Source organism: Falco rusticolus, chromosome 2, assembly GCF_015220075.1.
Source record: "Falco rusticolus isolate bFalRus1 chromosome 2, bFalRus1.pri, whole genome shotgun sequence".
In the NCBI taxonomy this organism is placed as follows: Eukaryota; Metazoa; Chordata; class Aves; order Falconiformes; family Falconidae; genus Falco; species Falco rusticolus.
Window position 1 is genome coordinate 21981883 of NC_051188.1, and position 27135 is coordinate 22009017.

Sequence of the window (27135 nt, forward strand, 5' to 3'; positions counted from 1 at the left end):
ATTATCTTTCTGCCTGTACAGAACACAAGTTTCTGAACTAAGGATATCAAAACACAACTTTTGGGACCTCCCAAAAAAGTTGGGATCTTTTGGTAGATCAAGCCACCAAATTCTGTTCCAATTAGCAGCTTTTCAGCAAGACTTCTGAACTCAAAATCAATTAAAAGCATACCAGTAGAATTTTGCCCTTCCTAACGCTGCTCTGGCCCAACCTCCCACTTAATCCACACACCAGAACTGAAGTTGGAGTCTTGATTCAGACTTGCACAAAGATGCAGTAACAGTCATTGAATATAAAGAGTATTATGTAGAGCAACAGTTACAACAGCAACTGCAACATACTTGGAAAATTTGGAGACAGTTACAAATGTCATTCAAATTATTTAGGTGCTTTGGTGTATCCTGGATCAAGAAACCAGAAGTTTCAACTACTTTTGCATCAACACATGAAACAACTAAGGGACTCATACCACTTAACTAGTGATTTTTACTGCATGCACTGGAAGAAAGTTTCAGCATAGTGTTGCTATACATTCAGTATAAGCCACTAGTGTCAGAGTAGGTTCCTGTACTAATAAGAAACATCAAGGAATTTAATTCACACAAAACCAGTATCTGTAGAACATTCTCACTTCAAGCAAAGTAAGCCAGCTTTACCTGAGCATGTATTTGGAAAAGTGTTCACGCCATTAGTTTAGCTATCTCAGAAGTATCAACACAGCATTCAAACCCCTATCATCACACCCCACCTATTTCCCTGTGTTTTTACAAGGGAATAGGCAAGTTTGGTTTGTTAACTTATTGGGGGTTGACCTTGGCTGGATACCAGGTGCCCACCAAGCCACTGTACTACTCAGGGTAAGTAAGATTTTAAAAACCTTCACGGGTCAAGATAAATGCAGGTTAACAAAGCAAAAGCAAAGGCTGTGTGTAGAAGCAAAGGAAAATACTTCCCAACAGCAGGCAACATCCAGTAACTTCCTGGGAAGTAGGGATTCAGTACCTATAGTGATTGCTCTGGAAAACATTAAGAATAACAAATGCCCACTCCACACTCCACCCCCTCCTCCTTTCTCTCAAGCTTTTATTGGTGAGCAGACCTCATATTGTACAGAATATTCCTTTGGTCAGTTTGGGTCAGCTGTCCTGGCTCTGCCCCCCGTCAAGATCTCTCCCACCCCCAGCATACTGGTGAGGGAGGGAATGTCAGAGAGACAGCCTCGATGCTGTGCAGCACTGCTCAGCAGCTGCCAAAACACTGATGTGTTACCAGTGCCTTCCTAGCTACCAACACAAAGCACAGCACTATGAGGGCTGCTGTGGGGGGAAAGTTACCTTCATCTCAGCCAGACCCAATAAAAAAAAAAAAAAAAAAAAAACAGTAAAATAAAAGCTTCCAAGTCACCTTCCTCACCATTCAGGTAATCACATAAATCTAACTTGGAAAAAGAGAGCTATGGCTTAAGCAATCAGGCAAACTCCGATAGCAAAAAAACACTTTTAAGTCAAAGCCACCAGACAAGCTGACATTTCTGCCAAACAGTTACTTTCACACTGTGCTGTCTGCTACATGATGAATGTACAAACTACCATACTCACTCACACTGAATCAAGCCAACAGCAGAAGAGTTAGAGGTTAGAAACATTAATGATCCTCTACCATTTTGTTTCACACCTGAACTAGAAGTAAAAGCCAGTATTTTAAGGAAGTGCAAAGAAAGCCTTTTATCACAGTAAATTGGAAGAAAAAAGGGGGGGAAAATGCTGGCTGGGGTCTCTGTAGAAGGCTGACTACTGCCTCACACCATCTGTAGCTGTAGACATCTTAAATTTACAATGGCTGTTAGTAGACTTCAATCCCCAGATGCAGAATGCATCAGTAGTTCATAACTACTGCCTTTAGGTGGCATAGAGCTGTGTACAGAGTGGCTGGAAGTTTTCAGGACCTAGATGATCCGTTTCTTACTGAACTTACAGTACAGAAACACTCATACTAAACAGACACATATTTAAGTTACATACCTTAAACAAGTCAAAACAGGTACTAATTAGTTTCAAAAAAACATGCTTATACCATAACAGCAGCTGGCTGCGTTGGACAAGATATTTTTTTTTCCCCTTTTGTTCCCCCCCATGTTTTGAAGTTTCTAAAATGCTTCAGCTGAAAATGAAACATGATTTAGCTTTTAATAAAAGGTCCAGAATTACAAGGTTTTCAAACTGAACATAGTAGGGATCAAAATAGCTTCTAATGCAGATAGAAGAGATATGTTCCTACAGAATCACTGCTGCTGCAGCATAATAATGAATAGTGACAGTCATATATACACATATGTAGAGGACCAAACTTAATCCAGCCTACAACACTAAGCTTTATAGCACTACACAAAAAAAATTTTACTCTACAAGTTCGCATAATCGCACTTATTTACACCAGAAAGCATGGGGAAAGAAGAAACAGTTCTTCCTTCTACAGTCTCACACTTTAAGCCTTTTTAAAGCATTAGTGCCATCCACTTAGCTTTTGCAATAGCACTACACAAGCTCTAGAAGCAGTATGAGGGAACGATCATCCATTTGGCTTCACCTGTCTAAAATCAGTAACATCAGTATTTATCAGTTTTTCCTTTTGCTCCCACAAACATGAGAATTCACTTTTAATAGTGCTCTCTCCCCAGAAAGTTAAAGCTCAGGATGCTCAGAACATCTTAAAAACCCATACCACTGACCTACCTTCCCCCATTCTCTGTATTCCCATTTCTTGCTATAATTTGCTTAATTTTGAGCAAGGTATTCCATGCTACCCTTTAATTTATAAAGAATACTATGAACATTCATATTCCCACTGTTGTTTGGAGAATCCTTGAGGACTGTCAAGAAGGTGACAGAGAGATCACATGATTTACCATCTGCTTTGTTATCTCCTTCAGTTTCATTTTCCATATGCCCTTATATACAGGTGTTAACCCACTTACACAGTGCCTTTCACTGTGGTACACTGATGCTTCCTATGTACACAATATATCTTCAAATCCAATGGCACTCAAATCCAGAAGCTGAACACAGTAAGGAAGTCCAAGAGCAATACAGAACTGCATTTCCTCGTGAGAAATTCCAGTATATGTCAGCAAGTGAGTAAATAAAACCACCAGTCATAACTCCACACAAGGTACCCTTGCAATATTACAAGCTCAAGTCATCTTTGCCTTCATTTCCCACTAGGCTGAGGGAAGAAGGCTAATCCAAAAGAGGGACAGATTAGAGCCGAAGTCTGTCACCCTTTCAAGAAGTCAGAGATGAAAGCCTTCTTAGTAAGCAGCAGCAAGTTATTATAAAGTGAACTTAATTTCAAGGTAACACGAAGGAGCTAAGATCCTTATTCACGTAATGCAAACATTCTACTCTCCACTACAGTGCCTGCATTTTTTCCAGTCCCTCATACACCAATATTCCTTACGGGTCAAGTTGCCCTTGTCAGGAGGCAAAGCTACAAAAAGCTACAGAAAAAAACTTTTACAGCTACCAGGGGATGGCTTCCAGACAGCAAGTTGGACACAACAGCTCTCAGATGTTGGTAATAGCACTATTGAGAACAAGTTCTTGGTAGCAGAGTCATGCACTGCTTTTTCATAACGTTAAGCCAGATCAGAACAGAATCCCTTCAGAAGAATCAAAAGGTACAGATTCTGCTAACCCTCCATTCCATGCTTTCTCTTTCTGTGAAGCAGGAAAAGCACAGTAGTCCATCCACAGAAAACAAACAATTCATAATTAGTCAAGGAAAAATGAAGTGAGAAAACATCCAGTGTTGCTGCCCACATAGAAAAAACAAGACACTAAGGATATCTGACACATGAACAGCTCCTAAACCATAGACCTCCCAAGACTAGTATGTAATAAGCCAAAGCTGAAGACAAAATCCTGTATAAATAAGTTGCTGCACTATCCAGAACACCAACATCCTTCCAGAGGATGTTCTTAGAATTGCCCTTGATAATCCATACAATAAACCAGCTAATGGAAATCATTTCAGCAGGATATAAAATTCCCTTTTTCATAAAGGCACTCATTGTGTGAGCTGCTCTTTGAACAATAACCCAAACATCTGCATTACCAAACAGAAGCCTGCTAAATAGCACTCTTCCTTAGTCATGACAGGAGCCATCTGTTCACCTAGCTAACCCCAGGCGAGTGTGGCAAGCACCACCACAACTTGCTTATGTTAAGCATCCTCATACTCCATGTTTCAAACTGCAATAACACGGCATTAATCACGCCGATAAAAGTCTTAAACACACACCCCTACAACGACAGGCTCCAAATGCCAAAGAAAATTCCTTCTGGTCTTCTACTAAAAAAATGCAAGTGGCCCATAGCCTTGTATGCACGGGGATGCGGTTTTGTAAACTCTATAGTTCTTCTTGCCCTGTTGGAATGACTTCTTCTTTTCTCCCTTCCCATTCCATTCTTTCTTCATGTCTGTTCTTCTTACAACTGGATGCTACTTTTTAAGAGAGCGCTCCATGGAGTCTACGCATGTGATGTGGATAGAATCTACCATTACACTTTCACAGGTTAGCCCAAGAGTACTAGATTAGGTCCTGTTACTCCCAGGTTCAGTGGCCCTGCTGAGGCGATGCCCTTTTGGTGCACCTCACCTGTGCGACTCAACAAGCTCCCTGCCCTCCGTGCTGTTGATGGAAGCAGCTTAGCCCCTGCTGTTGCTGCCGCTGGGTGCCCCCTCCCCACCTCTCCTCCCGCCCCGCACCCCTAGCCAGACCCCGGGCCCACCGCAGCCGCCAGCCGGCCCCGGCCGGGGGCGAGCGGCAGGAGCGGGACCGAAGCCCTGCCTGCCCGCGGCTGCGGCCGGCACCGGCGAGGGGACAGCGGGGGCTGCTCCCTACCTGACCCAGTTGTCGCGGAACTTGCTCTGCTGGGGCTGGTTCAAGTAAATGGTGCGGGCTGGTGCCTCGTCCAGATCCGCCGAGGACGTGGCTCCGGACATCTCATCATCCGCCTTCTTGTAGCCCGAGGGGGAACAGACAGGCCCTGCGGGGAGAGCGCAGAGGGCAGCCGGTCAGCGAGGGGCCGCGCGGCCGCGGCCGGGCCGGCAGCTCCCGCCGCGCCGCGGGGAAGGGCCGGGGGCGGGCGGCGAGCGGCGGCTGCGAAGGCAGCCCCAGCGCTTACCTCAGCGGAGGCCCGTAAATAACGGATGGCCGGGGAGGGGGCGGCGGGGCCCGCCCGGAGCCAGCTGGCGGCGGGGACAGCGGCGGGGCCCGCGCCCCCAGCCCCGCCCCCGGGCCGCGAGGAGGGGCGCAGGCCCCGCCCCCGGCGCGCCCGCCCGTGCCCGGCCAGCCCCGCGCCGCCCCGCGGGGTGAAGGCGGGGTGGAGGCGGGCGGGCAGCGGCGCCCCCGCAGCTCCCCGGTGCTGACGGCCCGGCCCGGCCCTGCCCGCAGCCCCACGCGTCCCCGCCCGGGCCCCCGCAGCACGGCCAGCGCCAGCCGCGCCTGCCTGTGGCCGTGACCCGCGGGCATTCCGCACGGCGCGGCCGCGGCGGGGCTGGCCGCAGGGCGGCTGCTCCCCAGGACTCCGCGTCAGACTGGGAAGGCCGTTTCGGACTGAAAAGCACAAGCGACTTTTTGCTCTACACCTACAGCTGCTAAGCTGAAGCCTGCGACTGTGAGTTTCAGCTCCAGCTGGTCTGGAGCGAGTCGAGTCCTATGAAGCACCGTTTAGCTTTGCATTACCAAATACAAGGGAAAGGCGCTGGCCATTTCATCCTGCCAAGCCTCCAAAACACTACCGAAGCTGTCCCAGAGATGTATTGCTTTCCCCTTCCATTCTGAGCCATGGAAACACTGTACGTTTCTTCAGCTGTAAACACATTTGTAAAACGAGCCATAGATTCACAAGCTGGCACAGGTGGCTTAGAACAAGAGAACTCATTCCCTAACAGTCTAGTAAAGGTGTTATTTTAGGGTTATCTGCAAAGTCCATCCAAAGATAACACCGAGAAGCAACTGCTGTACAGCCACATCCAGCAGCCATTTCTGACTGCTGTACAAAGCCAAGAGGACGCTACAACCCACTGCGATCCAACCAGACAGCAGCTAAAATGGACTCGTTCAACACACACAGGGCAGCCCCTGAAATGACATCCTTTCTCACTACAGCTTGAGGGGAAAACTGCAGTCCTAACAAGTATTCACTGCGTTAAGGTTGTAAATTTTCACGCGTTACCACTCCTTGTGTTTTTTGAGTAGAATATTGCTCTAAGCTAGCATCCTACTCCCATCCCAGACTTTCCCGATGACCGATTCTTTATTGCCAGGGCAAACGGGCTCTGCAAGCTCCAGAGGTTAGCCACTGGAGGGCAGCATATCCCACGTGTTACATCCCTTACAGCACACAGACCTCGGCAGTGCTAGCGGCCGGCCAATAAAGCCAGTGTAAAGAACAAACCAATGTGCTTTCGGCAGCACTGTCTCTTGCCCAAGGCTAGTGTTGCACATCGTGAAACCGTACTTTGGAGACGTTAAGCTGAACCTCTAAGTGTGAGGCAATGAATTGATTTTCTTTCATTTCAGTTGACACTAATTCAGACAGTAAGAATACGCCAACTGGCTATATTTGTTAAAAAGGACATAAATTTAGCAAGTCAGATAACGGAGACTATACATTATGCAAGACTATGCCATTATAATACTATATTAGGCTACTCAGCCTGCAGCTTGCCACAACACAGAGGACCATTCAACCTTGCTGAGTGGGTATTTTCCCCTTTAGAAAGAGAGAGCTAGGAGTGCTACGGGACATTCACTGTTCTTTCCCATTGATTTCATGTTGTGTAACTGCGAAGAAGATCAAACAACAGTACGCTTAAGAGCATTAAGTGCAAGGAAGCAGCTTTCATCTGTTTTCCTAGTCAAGCTCCAGAACACAAGTGCAATTATTCTAGAACAAACATACTGTAAAAACTGTTGTGTTATCAAAGACCTTATTTGTTTCACTTTTTCATTGCTCTGATGCTCACAATCCTCCTGCTAACTAGTTCTCTTCACTGCCAAGTATCATGAAGCTGTGCCACAACTTCAGCAGCTGTACTGACTCAGTTAATCCTTAAAGTTCAGAGATACTTAGGTTTACTTAGTGCGCTACGCTCTTGACTGCTCTCTCCAGGATAGGTGCCCCAAGGACAATAACATTTGCCTTATTCTTGGAAAGTATTTCAGTGCATCCAAAGCAGATTGTCAATGTGTAGAAGCAACTGTACTGAAAAGGTTTTCGTTTTTAAAATGGCTCTAGTCTGATGCTTGAACTCTTAGTGGGATAAACCTCATTTTGGAAGATAATCCAGTAATCCTGCCTATCAGGAATGCCTTCCACCTCCCTCCCCTGTTACTAAGCAGATCATACCCAGAAGCCTGCAGACACAGTGACCTATGCTACTGGCTGTAGGTGCTCTCCTTCCCTGCTTTTCAAAAGGTTAAGGAGCCCTGAGCTTCTGAGCTGCTCCTGATGGGCAGCAGTCCCAGAGGTTACACCACCCTCAGAAGGCACCCACCTCAAGGAGACCCAACCACATGCAGACCATCACTTCACTACGTGACAGCAACTTCACCTCTGCTGTTTGTTTCAGAAAGGCTATGGATAAATACAGCACAGATCTGACCACCTCCAGGAGTGGTGGAACTTACAACTGAAGTCTGAGCAGCTCTTACTCAGTAGTGTTTACTTCTCTGTACCCAGAGGAATCCAATTCCTTGACTTCACTTCAGGGCCTGCCAACTTGTCACTCTGGGAGCATTTCTCTCCCACAAGACCTGCATCTTCTCTGTTACTTGCCCAAGGACCTGCAATACAGCTACACAATTTATTTTGGAAAAAACTATGCTTCAAGAAACATATTAATAGTAGACCATTGTACCTCAGACTGTTCATTTAGTATGCTCAGCTACTTTGGATCTTCCAACTACATTGATCTTAAGTCTATATATCACACAACTGTAGAATTGTTTAGGTTAGAAAAGACCTTTAAAATCATCAAGTTCAACCATTAACCTAGCACCGCCAAGTGCTTCACATCTGGCTTCAAGTCTGAGACATGAGACACCTGCAGCAGAAGTCTAATACTGTTTCCCACTGTGCTTTACAAGTTCCATGAATTAAACTTGAATTATAAACTCCCTTTTAAAGCCCATTCATTTCCTAACGGGTTTTACTTCACACTATTTGACAAGTTTATTTTCAAAAAGACAAAACTATGGGATTAAAGCTTGACAAAAATGAAGAGATTTTAGGTTTCTCTCATCGTTTAGAGAAACCACACTTGATGCCATGAGTAATTCACATGGCATTGCTTACCAATGAATTATAATTTCATACTCTTACTTCACTGGGCCTGCAAAGATGGCATCTTCCATGTGTATCTGCCTCCTTAGTATCTGCTCAGTAATGAACATAGCTTCTATATGATTGAGTAAATAAAGTGTTGTGAATTCTGTAGTGGTTTTGAAGATGAGTCACTTGTGACTTCTGACCATTGGCAAGCATCCTAAGGTAACTCTTACTGAGATTGTATCACTTTTCTCTTAAGCACATTAGCCACCTAGTTACTACTGTCTGTCTGTCTTGGCAAGGTGCTTGATTGCTCTAACATATGTTCTGTTTTTAAGAACATGTGATAATAGAGCAATTAACATTGAAACAGTTCAATTTATATCAATTACAACTAATAATAGAGCAACCTCACCAAGACAGGAGAAACACAGGCTACAAGAAACAGCAGGTTTGTAATGGAGAAGTTCACCAGACAGACTTCATTATGTCAAGTGTAGAACCTAAAACAACACTAAGGGTCAGAGCCAACAATCATCCTACTGATTTTGTACAATGTTTGCAAGACTAGGGTCTGGCAGAACAACGGACGCTGAGCTAAAGAAACTGACTCCACTTGAGCAGTGTTGGACTATAGTCTGCAGCAGCTGTTTCTGTTCTCAGCTACTCAGCAGTTCTATGCTTAGACAGTCACAAGTCAAAGTTCAAGTAGCCATACAGAGTTTCTTGTGTCTCTCCAACCGCACGAAGTGGCAGTTTTCAACAAGAGACATTTGAAAGACAGCTTTCCTCAGTGTGAAAGACAGCACTTCACCAAAAGCCTCAGAACTTGGTCACGTGGCATTACTGTTATAGGCTTAGCCTTAGAAGAAAGGGTTAAGAAACTGAACACTAAGAAAAAGGCTCATATTTTGAGAAGCAGTAGACAAGGTTCAACTTCTGTCTGCACTGAAATACAAAGTTTGCTCTTAACAAGTCACTCCAGATTCAATGACTCACCATCGCTTTCTTGGGATAATGTCCTCTTCACAGGATTACTGTCACAAACCAAGTACCAAAGATGACAGCAAATGAGAACTTCTGCAGTTGAGAACTGTCAACAAGTTGATACATAAACAGTGACGTTGAAGCTTGGCAAAGTTGTTTCCACCCAAAATACATTCTTTCTTCCACTATTTCATGAGCTGCCTTCACTGTTCAACAGAAATGGACTTGAAACTGATTCTAGAAGTACATAGAGTTAAAGAGTTCAAACAAGCAGAGCACTGCATGCTCTCATAAGAGATGCAGGGCATGACCTCAGCTACCCTGTCCTTCAGGAAAGCTTTGTTCCCACCAGGACTGGAATACCTTGACCCTGACTTACAACTAGTTCATGTGAAAAAGCCCTGATGAACAGCATTAAGGTTTTATTCTTTAGAATTTACAAAACTCCTATAGTGTTCAACAGTCTAAGATTGTAGTGAATGTTCTAACATACTGAAGTCTGAAGAAAGGAAGTTCTGGAGTAATTCACAGTGAAGCTTCTATTTTCTAGCTCTTCTATTACCAAGAGCAGTTTTAAACATGCTTCTTTCTTTGTAGTATATGTCGGACCAAGTAAGATGTCCTTAGATTATCTGCATACAAGTACCAGGCTTCAGAACAGCAACAACCTTGAAGTTAAGACTGCAGTTGCAAAATACATCTCCCTTCTCTCAAGAATTGTGCAAGAGCTGCTCTGCTTGAGGTTGCTGCAAATACAATGGCTCTTTGATTCACAAAAGGAGAAACAAACATGGCACAGCATTCCTGCCTAGAAGACATTAGCCCTATATCTTAAGATTAGATCAAGTTGCATCAAGAAAAGAAGCTATTATTTTTAAAAAATATATTGCGAAGTAAATCTATTGAGTAGGTGGGCTTCTTAGATCTGTTTGACTTCAAGGCGTTCTCAAGTTTTGTCAACAGCACCATGGACATTACAAACATGCATCTTTCAGGCACTTAAGAGCTTTTAGCAGGTACAGTTAAGAAGTCTGGTATTCAATTAACTTTAATCATGGAAACATGAGCAATATTATCGGTGTTAATAGGCAGTTATAAAGCAGAGAGGAAGATGATTCCTTTCCTCAACTCTCCCAAGAGAGTTCCTTGGGGTTTGAGGCCAACCAGAACTTCTGAAGAGGGCATTTACTAAAAGCAATCTTTTACAGGTGGTAGTAGAAGTATAAGATTTCCACAGAAATACAAATGGTGAGTAAAAAAAAAAAAGGAATAGGGAATGAAGTACTGTGTATTTTAGCCTAGGACTTCACTAGCACTGAGCCTCTTCTAACCTGATTAGATGCTGCTAGAGAAGGCAGTTACCCGAGAAGTGAATGGCATCAGTTCTGCTAACATGATGGCTAGGCATGAACAGATAAAGTCTTTTTAGACTGGCATACTAACATTCAGTGCTTCAGTCTAGGGTAACAAGGAGGCCATGGCAAATTCTCTTAACAGAAGACTGTTGCCAGCTACAACATACACAATACACGAGAGAAAACATGTACACAGTCTTCAGAGTATCATCAGGAAGTGCTTGTGGTGCTGGAAGCAAGAGCTGTTCCTCCAGCACCACCATCCCAGGCATTAGGAACCCCATAACAGGCCTTTTACACTGACAGGATTCAATACTTGCCACCGTGCAACACTACCAAAGTTGACAACAAATTAGTGTAGTTCAATATCTGCATTAGCATTTCAGTAACTGCATGACAAGTCAGTCCCATCAAGACCCTCCGGTTACCAGTTTGTGCAGTAAGACTCAGAAGCAGCATTATATGCAGCCCCAGGGAAGGTACTGGTTTTTGTTACAGGCTAAAGGCAATATACTTAACAGAAATGTTGGAACGGAACACAGTTCTGACACGGTAACTAGAAGGTACATTGTCCAAATGCCTGTAATTTTTTTGGAGTTTCCTCAGTTTTTTGTTGTTTTTTGTTTTGGTTTTTTTTTTTTTTAAAGTAGTCACATGTTCCAACAGAACTACTGGGATGCAAGTGAGCAAAACAACATCAGATTAGAGCTCTTCCACAAGATGTTATTCATAAAAGTTAACCTGGATTTTGATGCTGACAGACAAAGCTACACTGGAAAAACCTTGTGTTCAGGTCAAGCAACTTGAGATAGCTATGGAACAGTCCTGCTACAAGTCAGACTTGGGACAGTGGGGCTTAAAGCTCTCAGATAAATCCTCTGTTCACGCCAGAAAACAAAAAGACATTACACCTTTGGAGCATATGTTTTAGAGAAGCACAACAAGGAAGAACAGCTCTTATGTACAACAGAAAATCAGATTTCAAGGCAGGATTTTTTCTGTGCCAGATACAGAGTAATAAAGAAATTGAGACTCAAATGAAGACAGTAGCCCCTACAAGGCATATTAAAAGTAAATAAAGCTTCAGAAGCATGACAAGAGAGGATTGAGCAAAGGTAGCTTGTTTTCTGAATTCCAAGATGCAAGAAAGAAGTTGTCATCAATCAAGCTAACCCTGACATTGCCAAGGAAATTGAGTAGACACAGGTCTGTAACTTCTTTTCTCTTCATAGCTATGCTAGATGGGTAGACTATCAAAATTAACAAGACTAATAAGGATATCGAGCAGTTAAGTTAACCACTGTAATAACGCTCAGTGATTCCAGAAATTGCTTAAAACTCCGAAGTAGTTGCCTGTAAGGGTAGGTAGTGAGTTGTTCTCTAAGAAAAGCTGCTGGGGAGGAAGAGTTCTATCAAGCTTCTCTCTGTGAGAGCAGCTGTCACGCTGGAAAAAAAAAATGCTCTTATCAACCTACTGACACCAATTTTGGTGATAATTTCATTTAATCAGTAAAAAAAACCCCACAAGACAGGTGAGTGGCCACTAGTTAGGGCTTGCTTACTTCAAAGACTGGAGAGCTACATGCAGCTTACAAGCGTTCATCTTGAAGAGATGCATTAGTCTTCAGAAACATATAGAAGTTAAAAATTCTACAGTGTAGACACCTAACAGTGCAACTCAGGCATCAGTGCACAAAGTGCTGCTACAAATTGGGAGCTCAGCTAAGCCAAAAGAAAAGCTTGGATATACTGGTTGATCCAAGGAAGACATATGGCAGCGAGATGTAGCTACAGAACTATAGCATTGTATTAAATGCAAAGATATTCATAGTATAGGTAAATCAGTAATTAATAAATTATTGAGCAACCCTGTTTATGTGCACACAGCATCAGTAGCTTTCACTTACAGTAGGGGACTAGAACCACACACTTTATATTAAAGACTTCTTGTAGCCTTGACCAATACAAAAGCAACTGTTGAGATTACAGAAATGAGGAAAACAAGCACTCCATGTGATCAGCCTCATTAATGTAAGCCTGAGCAAGAACAGTGTATGCCTTTTGAAGTAGAGTAATTTTTTTCTTGTGCTTTTCCCCAATTTGATACATTTGATAACATTGAAAAAGGTCTTTCTGAATAATGTTAAGTTACAAACTACAGAGTTCTTAACTCCATGAAGTTCAAGGCAAAAAAAACAAACCTTGTTTTGAAGAGCAGCCTTTATCAGGCTGTGAATGGAATTGCATGCTGTGAGCAGAGACAGCTGGAGCCTGGATTTTAATACATATACCCAAATTAATTTGGGCGAAGCTGCTATGCTGTTCTGCTAGGAATCTGTTTTGTCAGTAACACTAGGGACACCAGAGAACTAAAAAGCAGCAACCAGCATTACGCTACTGCAGGAGCGGAGCATACAGTTTAGCAGAAACTATACAGCCAGAACATTCAAGTGCATGATCCCACACAAGTATGTGTATTTCAAGAGACAGAACAGAACTCATATTGAGGCAACAGGTAAGAGGCAGGTCCACCCTGTAAAATCCACTTCCCTCTGTATGAATAACAGACAACCACAATATTCAAAGCAAAAATGAGTTGGCAGAATATTCAAGTATGGCAGAGCAAAGGTGCCTAAGATTGCCCGGGGTCTGAGTTAAGGTCTCCTCGGTACATTTTTTTTTTTTTTTAATTCTTTGAATGGCAAAATAATGGCCTTATGTTTCTATTCCCTTTAAGAACTCTCATATGCAGCCTTGGCGAGACCACAAGAGGAATACCTCTCTGCCTAAAAGGGCTCTTCTCCACCTGCCAAGTCATTTTGTACCTGCTTAGTGTCAAAACATGCAGCTCCTGCAGATAATACCAAGCTAATAAAACTGCATGAGACTAACATATCTGTTCTTACTCTGCCTCATGCTTCATAGCCATTACTGTCAGCTAAATTCCAAGGCTGAACCTGTATCACTTGTAAGTAAAAAGGTGTTAGTCCCTTTTCCTGCCCTGGCTTCCAGACTAAATTTAAAAATACACTAGGGGCGCAAGTGATTGACACCAGTCAAACCAAGTTGTTTTGTTGTTTTTCATATACCATAGTGCATTGAATAAACGGCATTTCTAGAAACTTCGCTCCTATTCCAGCCTTTCCTTAGTTGTTCTCCAAACTCACTTGTGTGTTTGTGTATTTACTAGCAGCTTATCACTGTAACCTGGATTTCAAGCAGGTTTTTTTCCTGGTATACAGTGTTGCGTCTGATTTATGAGAATCAGTAATACATGTAGGGGTCTGAAAAAAAAAATATATCAGACAGCAAATAAATTAGATCTAATAGCCTGATAAAGTTGAATACTCAGCTTCAGCAGCTACAGTTCAACACCAGAATTTTAAATAGTAGGCACAAAGTACTGCAGCTCTAGTAATCCAGAGAAGCCTCCTCAGCTGTCCCTGAAATCCCCGAAGGCCAAATGGAAATGCTTCACACGCAGTAGGTTTTCTAAGAGCTGGTTCAAACAAGTGACACTTTTCACACGCTGATTCAGCTCTGAAAACTACCTATGCATTCCGTATGCTCCAGGCTTCCAACAACTTGACAAATACTATAAGGGTACCAAGGTATATCCTACAAGAAATAGGTCATCAATTTTTTTCTGATTAACAACACACAACTTTAACAAGTCCTGTAGGAAGCAGCAGTAAGGCAGCTTTGAAGGAGGCAGTGGAGGCATTAGTTCTGCGAGAACTTCATACTCCAAGCACTATTGTTCCCTGTTTTGGGTTAGATAGTTTTGAGGCTGTGGGGAACTGTGTTTCTGCTCACCTACTGATGATGTCACACATCAACATTTCAGTGCTCTCTTCATAGTTTTGTTTGGTTGTTTTGTTTCTTTTAACTCCTGGATTAGCATGGCCTACCAACTGTCAGTCAAGTTCAAAAAAAACTTTTGCACATGTTAGAAAGCACTGAACACAGCATTTGAGACAGTATGGAGGACACTGGATTTATAGCTCCTTATTTAACATAACTTAGAAGCATTTTATATACAAGGCAACAGTGCAAGTGCAGATTCCGCTATGCAAACACATGAAAACACATATTGTATCCATTCTGCATGCAGTTCCAGCCTCCAAGATGAGGACAGCTTTACTGAGAAGTTCCTTCTGAGTTTTCAGCTCAAGAAATCTTCCTATACAAAGGAAGAAAAAAGAGCAAACACTGAAGCCATTGCATTTGACAATGCACAATGACAATTCTACTCCCTTCTTCTAGTATCATTATTTTTAGTTCCTGGAATTTATCATAAGTTTGATTGGTAAAGCAGTTTGAAAGAGTGAACATGACATGGCAGAATTGACAGCTAAACTGCATTCTTAAACTTCAGACAAGCATAAGGATCTCTTCCCCCAAGTCATCCCACTGCTCAAGGAAGATCCTGGAATTCTAACACTTTTGTTAGATACACCTTTGATAACCATGACTAGTAATCCTATCTGTGGGCCATGTACATCACTGTCAAGCACAGTGGATCCAAAGTTAGGTGATGAGTGGAATATTTCAAAAACAGTCATCAGAAATCTCCTTAGCACAAGTGACAGTCACAGTTAATCCTTAGAAGACAGCAGTTGCAGCTTTATCTCCACCCACCTTGGAGGCTTGTTTCCCTGTATTAATATTGGTTGAAGCTAAAAATATCTTTGGCACATTATAATTCTATTAGTATTATGGCACACAAGTGCTTTTTTCATTTCTGTAATGCATCTGTTCCTATAACAATTTACTAACAGCTTTGAGCTTATCAGCTGCAAACACAGCTGATCTTAATTTCTAAAAGAACAATTCAAACAAGAAAAAGTAATGTTTTCCCTTTTATATGCTCATGATGTGAGGCTATCTGTATTCTTCTACTAAAAGCCCAGGGGCCTATAACACTGGCTTCTAGCCAACACTAGATTTTCTAATCTTTCTAGATTTACTGAATACATACTGGCCTTCTGCTCCAAAGCATTCCTAAAGCTCTTGTTCTTAATTCTGTCCACCCACAGTTCACTGTAATGCACAACAAAAGCAGCTGCCCATTGTACAGTTACCTAGAGAGAAGCATCTCTTCCAGCGACGACACAGAGACATGATGTTCATTCCTTCTTGCACTGGCTGCATGAAGATGAAAACAGCAGTAGTCCTTCAAAGATCTCTACAGCATTAGCAGGTCTCAAAGCTGATTAAAGTGATCCCCATGGTAATCTGTGAAATATATGTTTGCACTTTCAAACTGCTCCGCATTGGATTCACAGAAGGTAAGCGTACAGTAAGTGCTTGTGTATACCCCTGCACAATGAGACAGCTGTGGCTTTTGCTGGAACTTTCTAGTACAATTCAGCAAAAAAGAGGAATTCAGCATCATCCTGTATTTCAGCACTTAAAACCACCAACCACCCAGTTCTTGGACTTGAACCTTTCATACCAGGTTTCAAAGCACAATTTCTCAAGCGAAATCCTAATCTAACGATACAGTAGAACTCAAGTACTGTTCTTGCTGGAGATGGAAGTTATAGGTCATGAGATCCATTAATTTTTGCACATATTGAAGATTCTTTTTTAAACTTGCTTGTCCTTGCCTCTGAACAGGTTTAATGAAAGTATTTCACCTCTCAAATTAAATGGTTAAAAAATAATTCAGCTATCACTTCAGCTAATAAAAACCCTTCTCCTTCTTAAAGAAAAGGGAAGAGTAGTTTTTCTTCTCACCTGTAGTAACCTCATTAGTAAAAGCATCTCATTAGAGTCATACCTATTTACATGGCCCTTTCAGCAGCTTTCCAGGGTCCTTCCTCCCTGGCAGTCTGTCTCCCCCCCTTCCAGTCATTGCCCCCCTCCAGACTATTCACTTGCTCCTTGGCTGGGAAATAGGAAAGGCAACAGTGTGCTTAAAGCCTCGGGAAACAGCTAAAGGAGAAGACAAGGATTTGGCTTTTTGGACTGTATCTGAAGTTGCCAACCCAATCAAGTATTGGACATGCAGAACATTTCTCTGGGACCATCAGGCCCACTTCAGTGATACATCAGCCATTTTCAGCGAGGGAGTACAGTTAGGCTAGGACAGCTGCATGCTCCAAGGAAGCCAGACCGCATTAGCAGGGAAAGACGACAAGAACCACCACTAGCTGTTAATCACCAACAGCAGCTTGGTCAGTTCAGTCAGTTCAGTCTTTCTGAAGCTACCAGCATTACGTTCTGTGCAAAGCCAGGCTCCAAATGCAAGATGCGTATCAAGCCCATCTCTTACCAGTAACAGGAAGCTGGGTAGAACAAAAAGTCAGAACATCACCTGGCAATTAGCACAACTAAGGCTGGTGAGATAATCACATAAAAGGTATCAAATATTTATGAGCAAGACAATGACAGGAAACCATGGAAGACACTCCTAGCTACAATAAGTGCTTTTTTTTCCCCCCTCAGGAGAGGAAGGTAACTCAAAATTTTAGTTGCTCTTATCCAGCTTTCATTAGAGAAGCATGTTGCATAATGCATGAGGAAAACATCTGAGAACAATCTCTGAGAACATTATCTGTTCCCTACACAGATGAATCCATGGGCAGACACTATTGTATCCGTTTGTCCTCTGCATATAGCTGTACTTTGAGTTTCTTACTAAAAACGGTAGAGGCTCACCAGCTGACTAGACTAGCCAAAGTGAGCAGTTCCATATTATGTGGCATATGAAAAACTTATCTTGAGCCAAAACTGCTTCTCTCCTTCTCCAGGCTAGTGAAATTAGTGAAATATGACAGCAGAGGCACCGTTATCACATCTAGAGACAAGCATGGCAACAGCACCAGACTGGCCGGGCAGGATGTCACCTGCTTCCTGTCCTGGGCTCCCACTTACAGTCTACAACCTCACCACAGCCATAAAAATGTGTGGCCTTGGTAACATCTGCCTAACATCATTCTAGATGAAGGTGCAACACATTACCCACAGTACTAACGGAAAGACTTGTGCTACATGTTCCCTTACAAAGCCATCCTTAGGTCTTTCCAGACGTAGTACCCGATAGTCACACACACCTGACCGAAGTCCATCCTTCGGTCAGCAAGCCTGATACGTGTCTTTGGGACAGAAAGAGTCCTTGATCAAGGGTACAATCACTCAGCTTTGTACTGCTATTTCTTTTGAAAGACAAAAAGCCTCAGGTAAACACTTCTACTGCACTGATACTGTGACTTCAAGTTTTTCCAAACAGCTCATTTTTGCCTTGTTAAGTATACTCAGTGGAGACAGTAGAGAAGCTGACTTAACCATGTTATGTTTTCTATAAGGACTAGTTCTGGGTTTTGTCCCAAATGTAAGTATGAACTTGTTACACATTTAGAAAAACATCAGTAAAAGTGTTCCTCAACATATACTTAGCATTAACCTCCAAGATTTTTGTGACTATTCCAAAATTGTTGGAATAGACACACAGAATAAGAGCACAATATAAAACTATGTTCCTTCACCACTGAATAGCACTCCTCATCAAGCAACGTGATCCAACTCAAACTCTCTCCATGCTTGCCTGTCCCTAGAGCTGCTTACATCCCTCAACACCTTGTGCAGACCCCTCATCTCCTCCCAGAGCAAGCAGAATGTACATAAGCCACGTTGACAGCATACTCAGAACCAGCACCAACCATTTTAGGCCAGTACCATTGGCATATTTACCATCAGCTGTGTGCTGCCTTGTATCAGTACTGCTCTTCATTATTGGAAAATCCTTCCACGCATAATGTTGAGTTCAGTAACTCAGTACTGGCAGCTCCAGACACTGACAAAAATGAGTCAGATATCAAAACATACAAAACCTTTTTTTAAGCATCACAATTTTTAAAGTCTTCAGGTTTGAAGTTTGGTTTTGTTCTTTTTAAAAAAAAAAAAAAATCTTCTCACCCCTGACCCTTCATAGTAAACACGTCACATTCAGGATTACCTGCAAGCACAGCTTGATTGTTCTGCAATGCAGGCTCATCTCCTCACATGCTACCTTGCAAGTGAGCTGGAGGCTCAAAATAAGGCTGATCAGAAGTAGCATGCGACCTGGAAATACTCTGAATTTGCTTTAATGCTGGAAAAGTTCAGCTGCGATTTAATAGATGTTTCCACATCAGGTTTAGTGAGATCAAAGTACACGTCATTTAGAATGTAACATTTATTCTAGTACAATAGCAGACACAAACATAAGTTTCAGTTTTCTTGTGTATGCCCCCCAAACAGTTTTTTTGCCAGTTTAATATTCACCAAGTACCCCACGTAGCGTGCACATGAAAGGGCTAGTAGAACTTCATTAAAAACACAAACTTACAAACAGAACAGAAAGACAGGTAATTCCTTACTCTGTTTCTTCCTTAGGGAAACCACTCACACTTGAACTATATAGAGCAACTAAATATCAGATCAGTTTTAGTATTACATACACTTATGTCTGCTCCTAAAGTCACCTTATGATTTTGATCATCTTGTTTACCCTGATAATCAGAACTACAAACTAGCATAAGCCAGGAATACACAGCTCAATGATTTACGAAGGAAGTACAGCTAACAGCAAGTATTTTAGACAGTGACCAACAAAGCACTTCACAAAGAAATCTCTGATCACCTAATTCACAAGGGTTCATTCCATCTCAGCATACCTGACACCATCAGAGGTTCCCTTTTTTACAGCCAAGGCATTAGGCACTGCTGGCCAAGGTAAGAGTCAGAGCTGTGTAGCACTTCGACAGCACAGAAGTTCATTTAACAGACACACCAGGCCCTTCTCCCTCGATTCCAGCATTCCTGCCTCTGAGATCATTATGTCAGAGATGTGGACCAAGACACATCATTCATGAAATTGAGCTATTCTTTTAGTCACAGGTACCACATTGAGTGTTTTAATACTGAATGGGCCTTTAGTTAACAGATTTCACCAAGAGCACTTAATTCCTGAACTCTCTGGGTTCCTAGGAACCCAGCCCCAAGAACTCATGCAAGTCTTAATCTTCCCCTGGCCTTTGTTCCCTATAAACTCAACCATATCAGTTAGTAATTTGCGTATCCCAAAAGGGCATTGAGGTTTTTGGTTTTTTTCAATGTATCTTTTACCATTAGATTATGGACCAGAACAGATGAACTTTTAAAGGGTGATTCTTAATCAGGCAGAATACAAACCTCTTCCCTTCCCTATTTTCCATCTCCCAGATTTTGCTCATTAAGGTAATTAATGTGGCCTACACTTCTCAGAACTATCAGCTCCTTTTTGGCCCTTGTGGGCCCTTACTTCTTAGCACCTTATCAAGCTAACAAAGTGCAGGACTAGCAGTGGTGAGCATATCCTAGGGATAATGGCTGCAGATACAGATCTGAAGACACAGGCTGCGCATTAAGATAGCACTTTTTTTTCAAGTGTTCTCCATCTTCATGCTTTATTTGTAACATGCAAATACTTCTGGAGGCCAGAAATCTATTTTTGACGCAGTTCAACATCACAGTCACTGTTGGAATTCTTAGTAAAAAAAAAGCTTTTCCTTCTGTAGTCAGCAAGAGATTTGTGCTCCTCAAGGAAGAGAGGTCTGTACCAAAGTTTAACCCGCTTAACACTGTTCAAGTTCAGATTTTAAGCCACATCTGTGCCCTCACATATAAGATCACTTCACTGTGTGCTGAGCACATGTAGCACCTTCATTCCCCACAGAAGGACTGCTAAAATGTCTACCTACCAGCTGGTGACCAGCACAGCACCTTCCCTTCATGCTGTCAGCAGCATAGGGAAACACAGCATAGCACTGGAAGCCAGCACATTGCCCACAGCCACAAGCATAGCTCAGAGCTCTACAAGTGGTTAAAACTTCAGTTCCACCCAGTGAATAATTCGCAATAAAACAAATCTCTTCACTCTTTGTACTTCAAAGTGGAAAGTGAGTAAATACATAGGCCAGGTCTCTGGCAAGCCAACAGCAAGGACTACAAGCCAGAAACCAAATACCACAATTGGCTTAAATGCATTTGTTCCTACTGTCTTGACTTCATGAGTACTGGCCACAAACCACACCAATTAGCAATTACTCAAATCTTGTAACAGCTAATGACTGCTAAAGTCTTGGATGTAGCTACATTTACACATAAATTGTATTTGTTACACAACAATTTAGATTCTTAGTACTTTACAGCAGAAATATCACATATGTGCAAGTAATTTCAAGAAAGATTTGGTATCATTGAAGCTCATGGGAATTTTGCTGGGATGAACTGGCAAGTTCTTCACCCATTATACCTCACCATCCCACCCATTATTAGCTTACCTGCTATTTCATTCTAAAGGGTTAAAAAGCTTTAGCGTGTTGACTCAAAACACATCAGATCGGTAGGGGTGAGCATCTACTTAAAAGTTTAATCCTTCTCCCTGAGGCTGTTCAGAAAACAGAGTGGCTGAACATTGAAAACACAGCTCTTGTACCATCAGCTTAATACACACTGTATTCAAGTGATTTAAACTGATTTTATAGGTGTATCAAACCCCACTAGTCCAAGCTCAGTTTTCCCAGTCATGAAATCAGCTTTCAAATGCAGATAACTAGCAGGGCAGTAACTGGTATAGCTACATGCATTTCAGAGTATCTTCCAGGCAAATGTTCAGGCACAGCAGATTGCTGTTCCTTTGTTCTTAGCTGGATGTTGTTCCGTTTCAGAAACCTGGTCATTGCCTTCCTCCAGGATTTATCCCTTCAAGATTTTAGACAAAGCACCTGTTCAAAAAAGTCCTGAGATAACACTTGCATCAAGCACCACTTTTATATTTTCATGGTAGCAAACACTGACAGATGTGTGTAGAACTGCCTGCAGGGTCAGGAAGGCAATTCTTCCTACAGGCATGTGTTAATAATTAAACAGTAGCTGTCAATTCTGTTTTAAATACATTTCCCTAGCTTGTATAATCAAACATTCATGTTCCTTACCCATAGACTCATAGGGAATTAATTCTCAGAGCAGCTCAGCAGCTAGGGAGACAATAGTGTAACCTCTAATAATTTACTAAGAATTTTCAGTTTCCCATTAATTCTTACCAGATCATCTCCAAGATCTCCAAGATGCTGGTAGCATGCCTCAGTCAGAATATAGTAAGCACAGGCATGCAAACACATGCAGTACAAATACAAAAAAAACCAGGTTTCCAGCCTCTTATTCTGTTTTATGTTATTTCAGTAAGATTAAGGGGTCCAATGATGAGTTATTCAATGCTTATGGAATTTTGATGGGAACAAGCACGTATAACAACTTTAATTTCATAATTGCGCAGCAAAGCCCATATTGCCGTAAGATCTACAGAGGACTCAGTTTTTTACCTTTTTATTTACATATATATTAAAAACAATAAAAATAAGATTCATCACAATCTACTAACCCTCTGAAGCAGGCCTTCCCATATTCCCCTCCTCTGCAAACATTACTTCAAATGTTTTTTCAAAAGGTGAGGGGAAGAAATTACATTGCGTGGGTTTCCAGTGCAACACGGGAGCCTTGAAAGACAGCCAGGTTGAGCTACCCCCTGTTTTGCGAGGCATCCCTCAACCAGCATTAAGGTATTTGGTCCCATGTACTAGCAATCTTTTGTTACGTATCAGCCCTACAGCAGATCTGACTACAAATATTTTTTTCTGCTCCCCTGCAACATTTGCAGCTGTATCCTACAGGGAAGACAGGAATGCAAAACTCGTTTGCAAGCTAGGTTGTCACAGAACTTGGTACTAAAACTTTTGAAAATAAAGAGGTTTAAAACAGACAAGTACAATGGAAGCCAGTTCCTGTATCAGAATTTACTCTTTAATGGGGGAAACCAGCTATAATTTAGAGTCACAATTAAACCTCCCTCTTTGCATACCACTTTTGCCTCACAGAGTGAAAATTCTGACTGTATCCAAAACAGCCAAGTTCCAGCTGGAAGGAGACCTGGATCGTCTCTTTTCTCACAGTTCATACCTCTTGCTATAGTCTAACACCATCCTCTTCCTTTATTTCAAATCCACTTACCGTTCTTCATGAAGTTTTCCCTTCAGCTGCTAACTCAGACTCTTGCTATCTAAACAAAGCAGTCCAATCTGATGATAACCCAAAGCTGTAGATGTGATAAAACTATAGAAACCCTATCTTCTTTCCGTAATAGCTTTGACTTCTCCGACCAAGACTTCTTTTCCTCAACTTCCTTTTGTTCTGGAGTCCAACGCTCAGTTCACTTACCCAGACACCCAGTACACACAGCCCAGGAGAAGAAACCTGATGCTACTGTGACTTGTACCCCTAAGCAAGCAAAAACCCCGTGGGCCTTCTACAAACTTCAGCCACAGTGTAACATGTGACTAAGAGCAACAGTGCAAAACCACTTTTCACACTCCCACTCCCCATACCACTACTGGTCCCATATCAACCCAAAGTGAGAATGTGTTTGGACTGTGGAGTCCTGGCTTTCCCATTACACTCCCCCAGCACAGCAGGTCTGAAGAGCAATACTGAGGCTTCCCACAAGCCAGAGGTGGCCCAAAAGCATAAAAATGCAGCATCATGAAAGAATGGCTTTTGCTCCTCTAAAAATTTGAAGTTTATTGGCCAAAGTGTGCTTTTAAAAGAGATCGACTGTAGCTTCAAGAAATTTTCAAGAACTTAGTTCCCAAAGTTGTTGACATCTCTGGTCAGAAACTCAGCAAGGTACAGAAGCATTAATTCACCTCAAGAATTTGACTTCAGGCCTTTATCTCAAGTTGTGCTCCTTTGCTATGAGCCAAGTCCCACAACAGAGTCAGTACTGTGGCCTGAAGCCCCTACAACTTGCCTAGAAGACTAGTACCTTGTTTAAGTATGATTTTTCACAACTATTCCCAATTAAACAGAAATGCACCATAAAATGAAACTCTGAAGACAACAAGAATGGTCTTGTCCACCTACCCCCAATTTGTACTGCTTGCTTACCACTCACTAAGTACACACCCTTAGAGGCTTCTTATGGGTCACCTCTAAACACTGTGCCATCTACATATACTCAAGTGCAGGTATCTTTAAAAATGCATTTTGTAAGACACCTAGCATGCCAAGGAAGAGAGAGCAAGCTTTCCATAAAGCCTCGTTTCTTCCTAGATTATCTTAGTACTACCTACAGCAAGTGCTCTTGGTGTTTACAAAGTGCTTTCCTTTCCAGGAAGAAATACTCATCCAGCAACTACAGTCAAGACGAAAGCACAAACCATCAATTTTATCTTTATGGAGAATATGCAATAGGGTAACAGCCACTCATATTCCTATAATAGTGTCTGCTTCTGAGCTTTTACAGCCATCAACAGTTATCACAGAATAAACCTCTGTTCTCCAGGTACTCCAGAGCAGTCTTCCAGTATCAAAGTGTAGGTGATGCAGGATCACCTCTGTTCTCCCTGTAAAGATGTCATACATGCTGACAACACTGTGGATAGGGACATGACAAAACACAGAATCTAGTTACACCTCCAAAGCTGCTTTTGTACTTGTACTGATGCCACTGTATAGATACCACTGTATATACATTTATGTCAAAGTATTCTGTTAAGGGAAGGTTGCTGAATCAGCAAAGGGACAATACGTCTCTAACTCCTGAATTACTAAACTGATTTAGTGTTTAGCTATATGTTAATGAAATTGTGCACGATGTTTAGGCCAAGCTGACTCTCTAAAGCTGTTAAAAGTGACGAATGCAGGGACTTCTAATCAAGGGAGTCAGCCTTGGGAAGGACGGGAAACAAAGAATGGATGGTAAAAAGAATACAGTTATCTTAAATTATGCAGAAAGAAGCCTCCAAGTAAGGAAAGTTCTGGCTGCAAGAGGAGACAAGTTGATAGTGTTGCAATCCACAGAAAGCTGGTTGGAAGTAGGACAAAGGTAATCATGGCAGTGGGAGATTACAATCTCTAACTCAAATAGCCTCCCTAAAAGAGGGCAAACACCCCACGCAGGGAGCATGTGCAGTTAATAAAAACTTCAGTAGTGCTATGTGAGGATGTGCACTAATCTGCATTAGAAGCGAGAAACCTGTAAGCAATGCTATACATGAATGAAAATGAATCTGTAGCACACTCTGAATGTGCAGGTACTCTACTTATATATATATGAGGAACTTGGTTAGCACACTCAGGAAACATTCCCCCGTGCTCCCAACACTGCAATAAAGAATGCCTGCCTTCTAAAACTTCAAATCAAGTCTTCGAGGTTTTTTTCCTCTGTGACTGACTTTACAGTATCAGTACAGCAAGAACACCCCTGCTATGTATGTGGAGTTCAAGATTAAGGCTGTAAGGAGGGCACACAGCAAGCTCACTGCCCTGGACTTCAGGACAGCAGGCTTTGGGCTCTTTTGGGATCTGCTTCGTAGAGTAGCATGGGATAAAACCATGGAGGGAGCAGAGGCCCAAGAAAGCCCAAGAAATCACCTCCTCCAAGCTCAGGAGTGAGGCATCCGAGCAAATAAGTCCAGCAAAAATTACAGGAGGCCTGTATGGACAAACAAGGAGCTCCTGGACAAACTCAAACACAAAAAGAAAGCCTACAGACGATGGAAGCAAGGACAGATAGCCTGGGCAGAATACAGAGAAACTGTAAAAGCTGCCAGGGACTGGGTTGGATAAGCTAAAGCCCTGACAGAATGAAATCCGGCCAGTGACATCAAGGACAAGAAACGCTTCTATAGGTAGATCAGCAATAAAAGGAAGACCAGGGAAAATGCAGACCCTCTCCAGGAGGAAACAGGAGACCTGGATACCCAAGACATAGAAAAGGCTGTGGTACTCCATGACATTTTTGCCTCAGTCACACTGCCCAAGTCACAGAAGGCAAAGGCAGGGACTGGGAGAAAGAAGAACTTCATCGTAGGAGAAGATCAGGTTCGAGACCATCTAAGGAAGAACCTTGAAGGTGCACAGCTCCATGGGACCTGATGAGATGCATCCACAAGTCCTGAGAGAAGTGACAGATGAAGTGGCTAACACACTATCCCTCTTATCTGAGAAGCCATGTCAGTCCGCTGAAGCTCCCATGGACTGGAGAAACAAAATCCCCATTTTTAAAAAGGGAAAAAAGATGCAGGGAACTACAAGACAGTCAGTCTCACATTGGTGCCCAGAAAGATCATGAACCAGGTCCTCCTGGAAACTGTGCTAAGGCACATGGAAACCAAGGAGGTGATTGGTGACAGCCAACATGGCTTCACCAAGGACAAATCACGCCTGACAAATCTGGTGACCTTCTACAATGGGGTTACAGCATCAGTGGATTAAGGAGGAGCAACTGGTGTCATCTACTTGGACTTATGCAAAACATTTGACACTGTCCTGCCTGACATCCTTCTCTCTAAATTGAAGAGATGTGGATTTTCTGGATGGACCACCCCATGGATAAGGAATGGGCTGGATGGTTGTGCTCAAAGAGTTGCAGCCGACAGCTCGATGTCCGAGTGGAGACCAGTGATGATGAGTGGCGCTCCTCAGGGGTCGGCATTGGGACCCGCGCTGTTTAACATCTTTGCTGGCAACACGGACAGTGCGACTGAGCGCACCCTCAGCAACTTTGCCGGCGACACCGAGCTGTGTGGTGCAGCCAACACGCTGGAAGGAAGGGATGCCATCCAGAGCGACCTTGACAGGCCTGAGGGGTGGGCCAGTGTGAACCTCATGAAGTTCAACAAGGCCAGGTGCGAGGTCCTGCACATGGGTCAGGGCGATCCCAATCACCAGTACAGGCTGAGTGGGGAATGGACTGACAGCAGCCCTGAGGAGAAAGGCTTGGGAGTGTTGGTGGACAAGAAGGTCAACATGAGCCATCAATGTGCACTCACAGCCCAGAAAGCCAACCGCACCCTGGGCTGCATCAAAAGCAGCATGGCCAGCAGGTCGAGCGAGGGGATTCTCCCCCACTGCTCCGCTCTCATGAGACCCACCTGGAGCGCTGTGTTCAGCTCTGGGGCCCCCAACAGAAGACAGACATGGACCTGTTGGAGTGGCTCCAGAGCAGGGCCACAAAGACGCTCAGAGGGCTGGAGCACCTCTCCTGTGAAGACAGGCTGAGAGAGTTGGGGTGGTTCAGCCTGGAGAAAAGAAGGCTCCAGGGACACCTTAGAGCAGCCTTCCAGCACCTAAAGGAGCCTACAGGAAAGCTGGAGAGGGACTTTTTGCAAGGGCATGTAGTGACAGGACAAGGGGGAATGGCTTTAAACTGAAAGAGGGCAGATTTAGGTTAGACATTAGGAAGAAATTCTTTCCTGTGAGGGCGGTGAGGCCCTGGCACAGGTTGCCCAGAGCAGCTGTGGCTGCCCCATCCCTGGCAGTGCTCAAGGCCAGGCTGGATGGGGCTGTGAGCAGCCTGGTCTGGTGGGAGGTGTCCCTGCCCATGGCAGGGGGGTGGGACTAGGTGATCTGGAAGGTCCCTTCCAACCCA

The 27135-nt window shown here is 43.1% G+C and overlaps 1 protein-coding gene across 4 annotated transcripts in view; it reads right to left on the reverse strand.

The window, feature by feature from the left end:
• Positions 1-27135, reverse strand: part of ATP8A2 (ATPase phospholipid transporting 8A2) — a 350007-nt gene that overhangs the window by 303374 nt on the left and 19498 nt on the right. For 2 of the 4 annotated variants that reach the window (XR_005102732.1, XM_037377817.1), the window contains exon 2: positions 4905-5049. Coding sequence is in view for 3 of the 4 variants with exons in the window: in XM_037377817.1 (XP_037233714.1) it covers positions 4905-5049 (145 nt within the window). In the remaining variant the exon portion in view is untranslated. Of the gene's footprint in view, positions 1-4904; positions 5050-5187; positions 5301-15763; positions 15910-27135 lie in introns of those variants that run through there. The other 2 variants (XM_037377818.1, XM_037377819.1) reach the window with 2 other exon arrangements.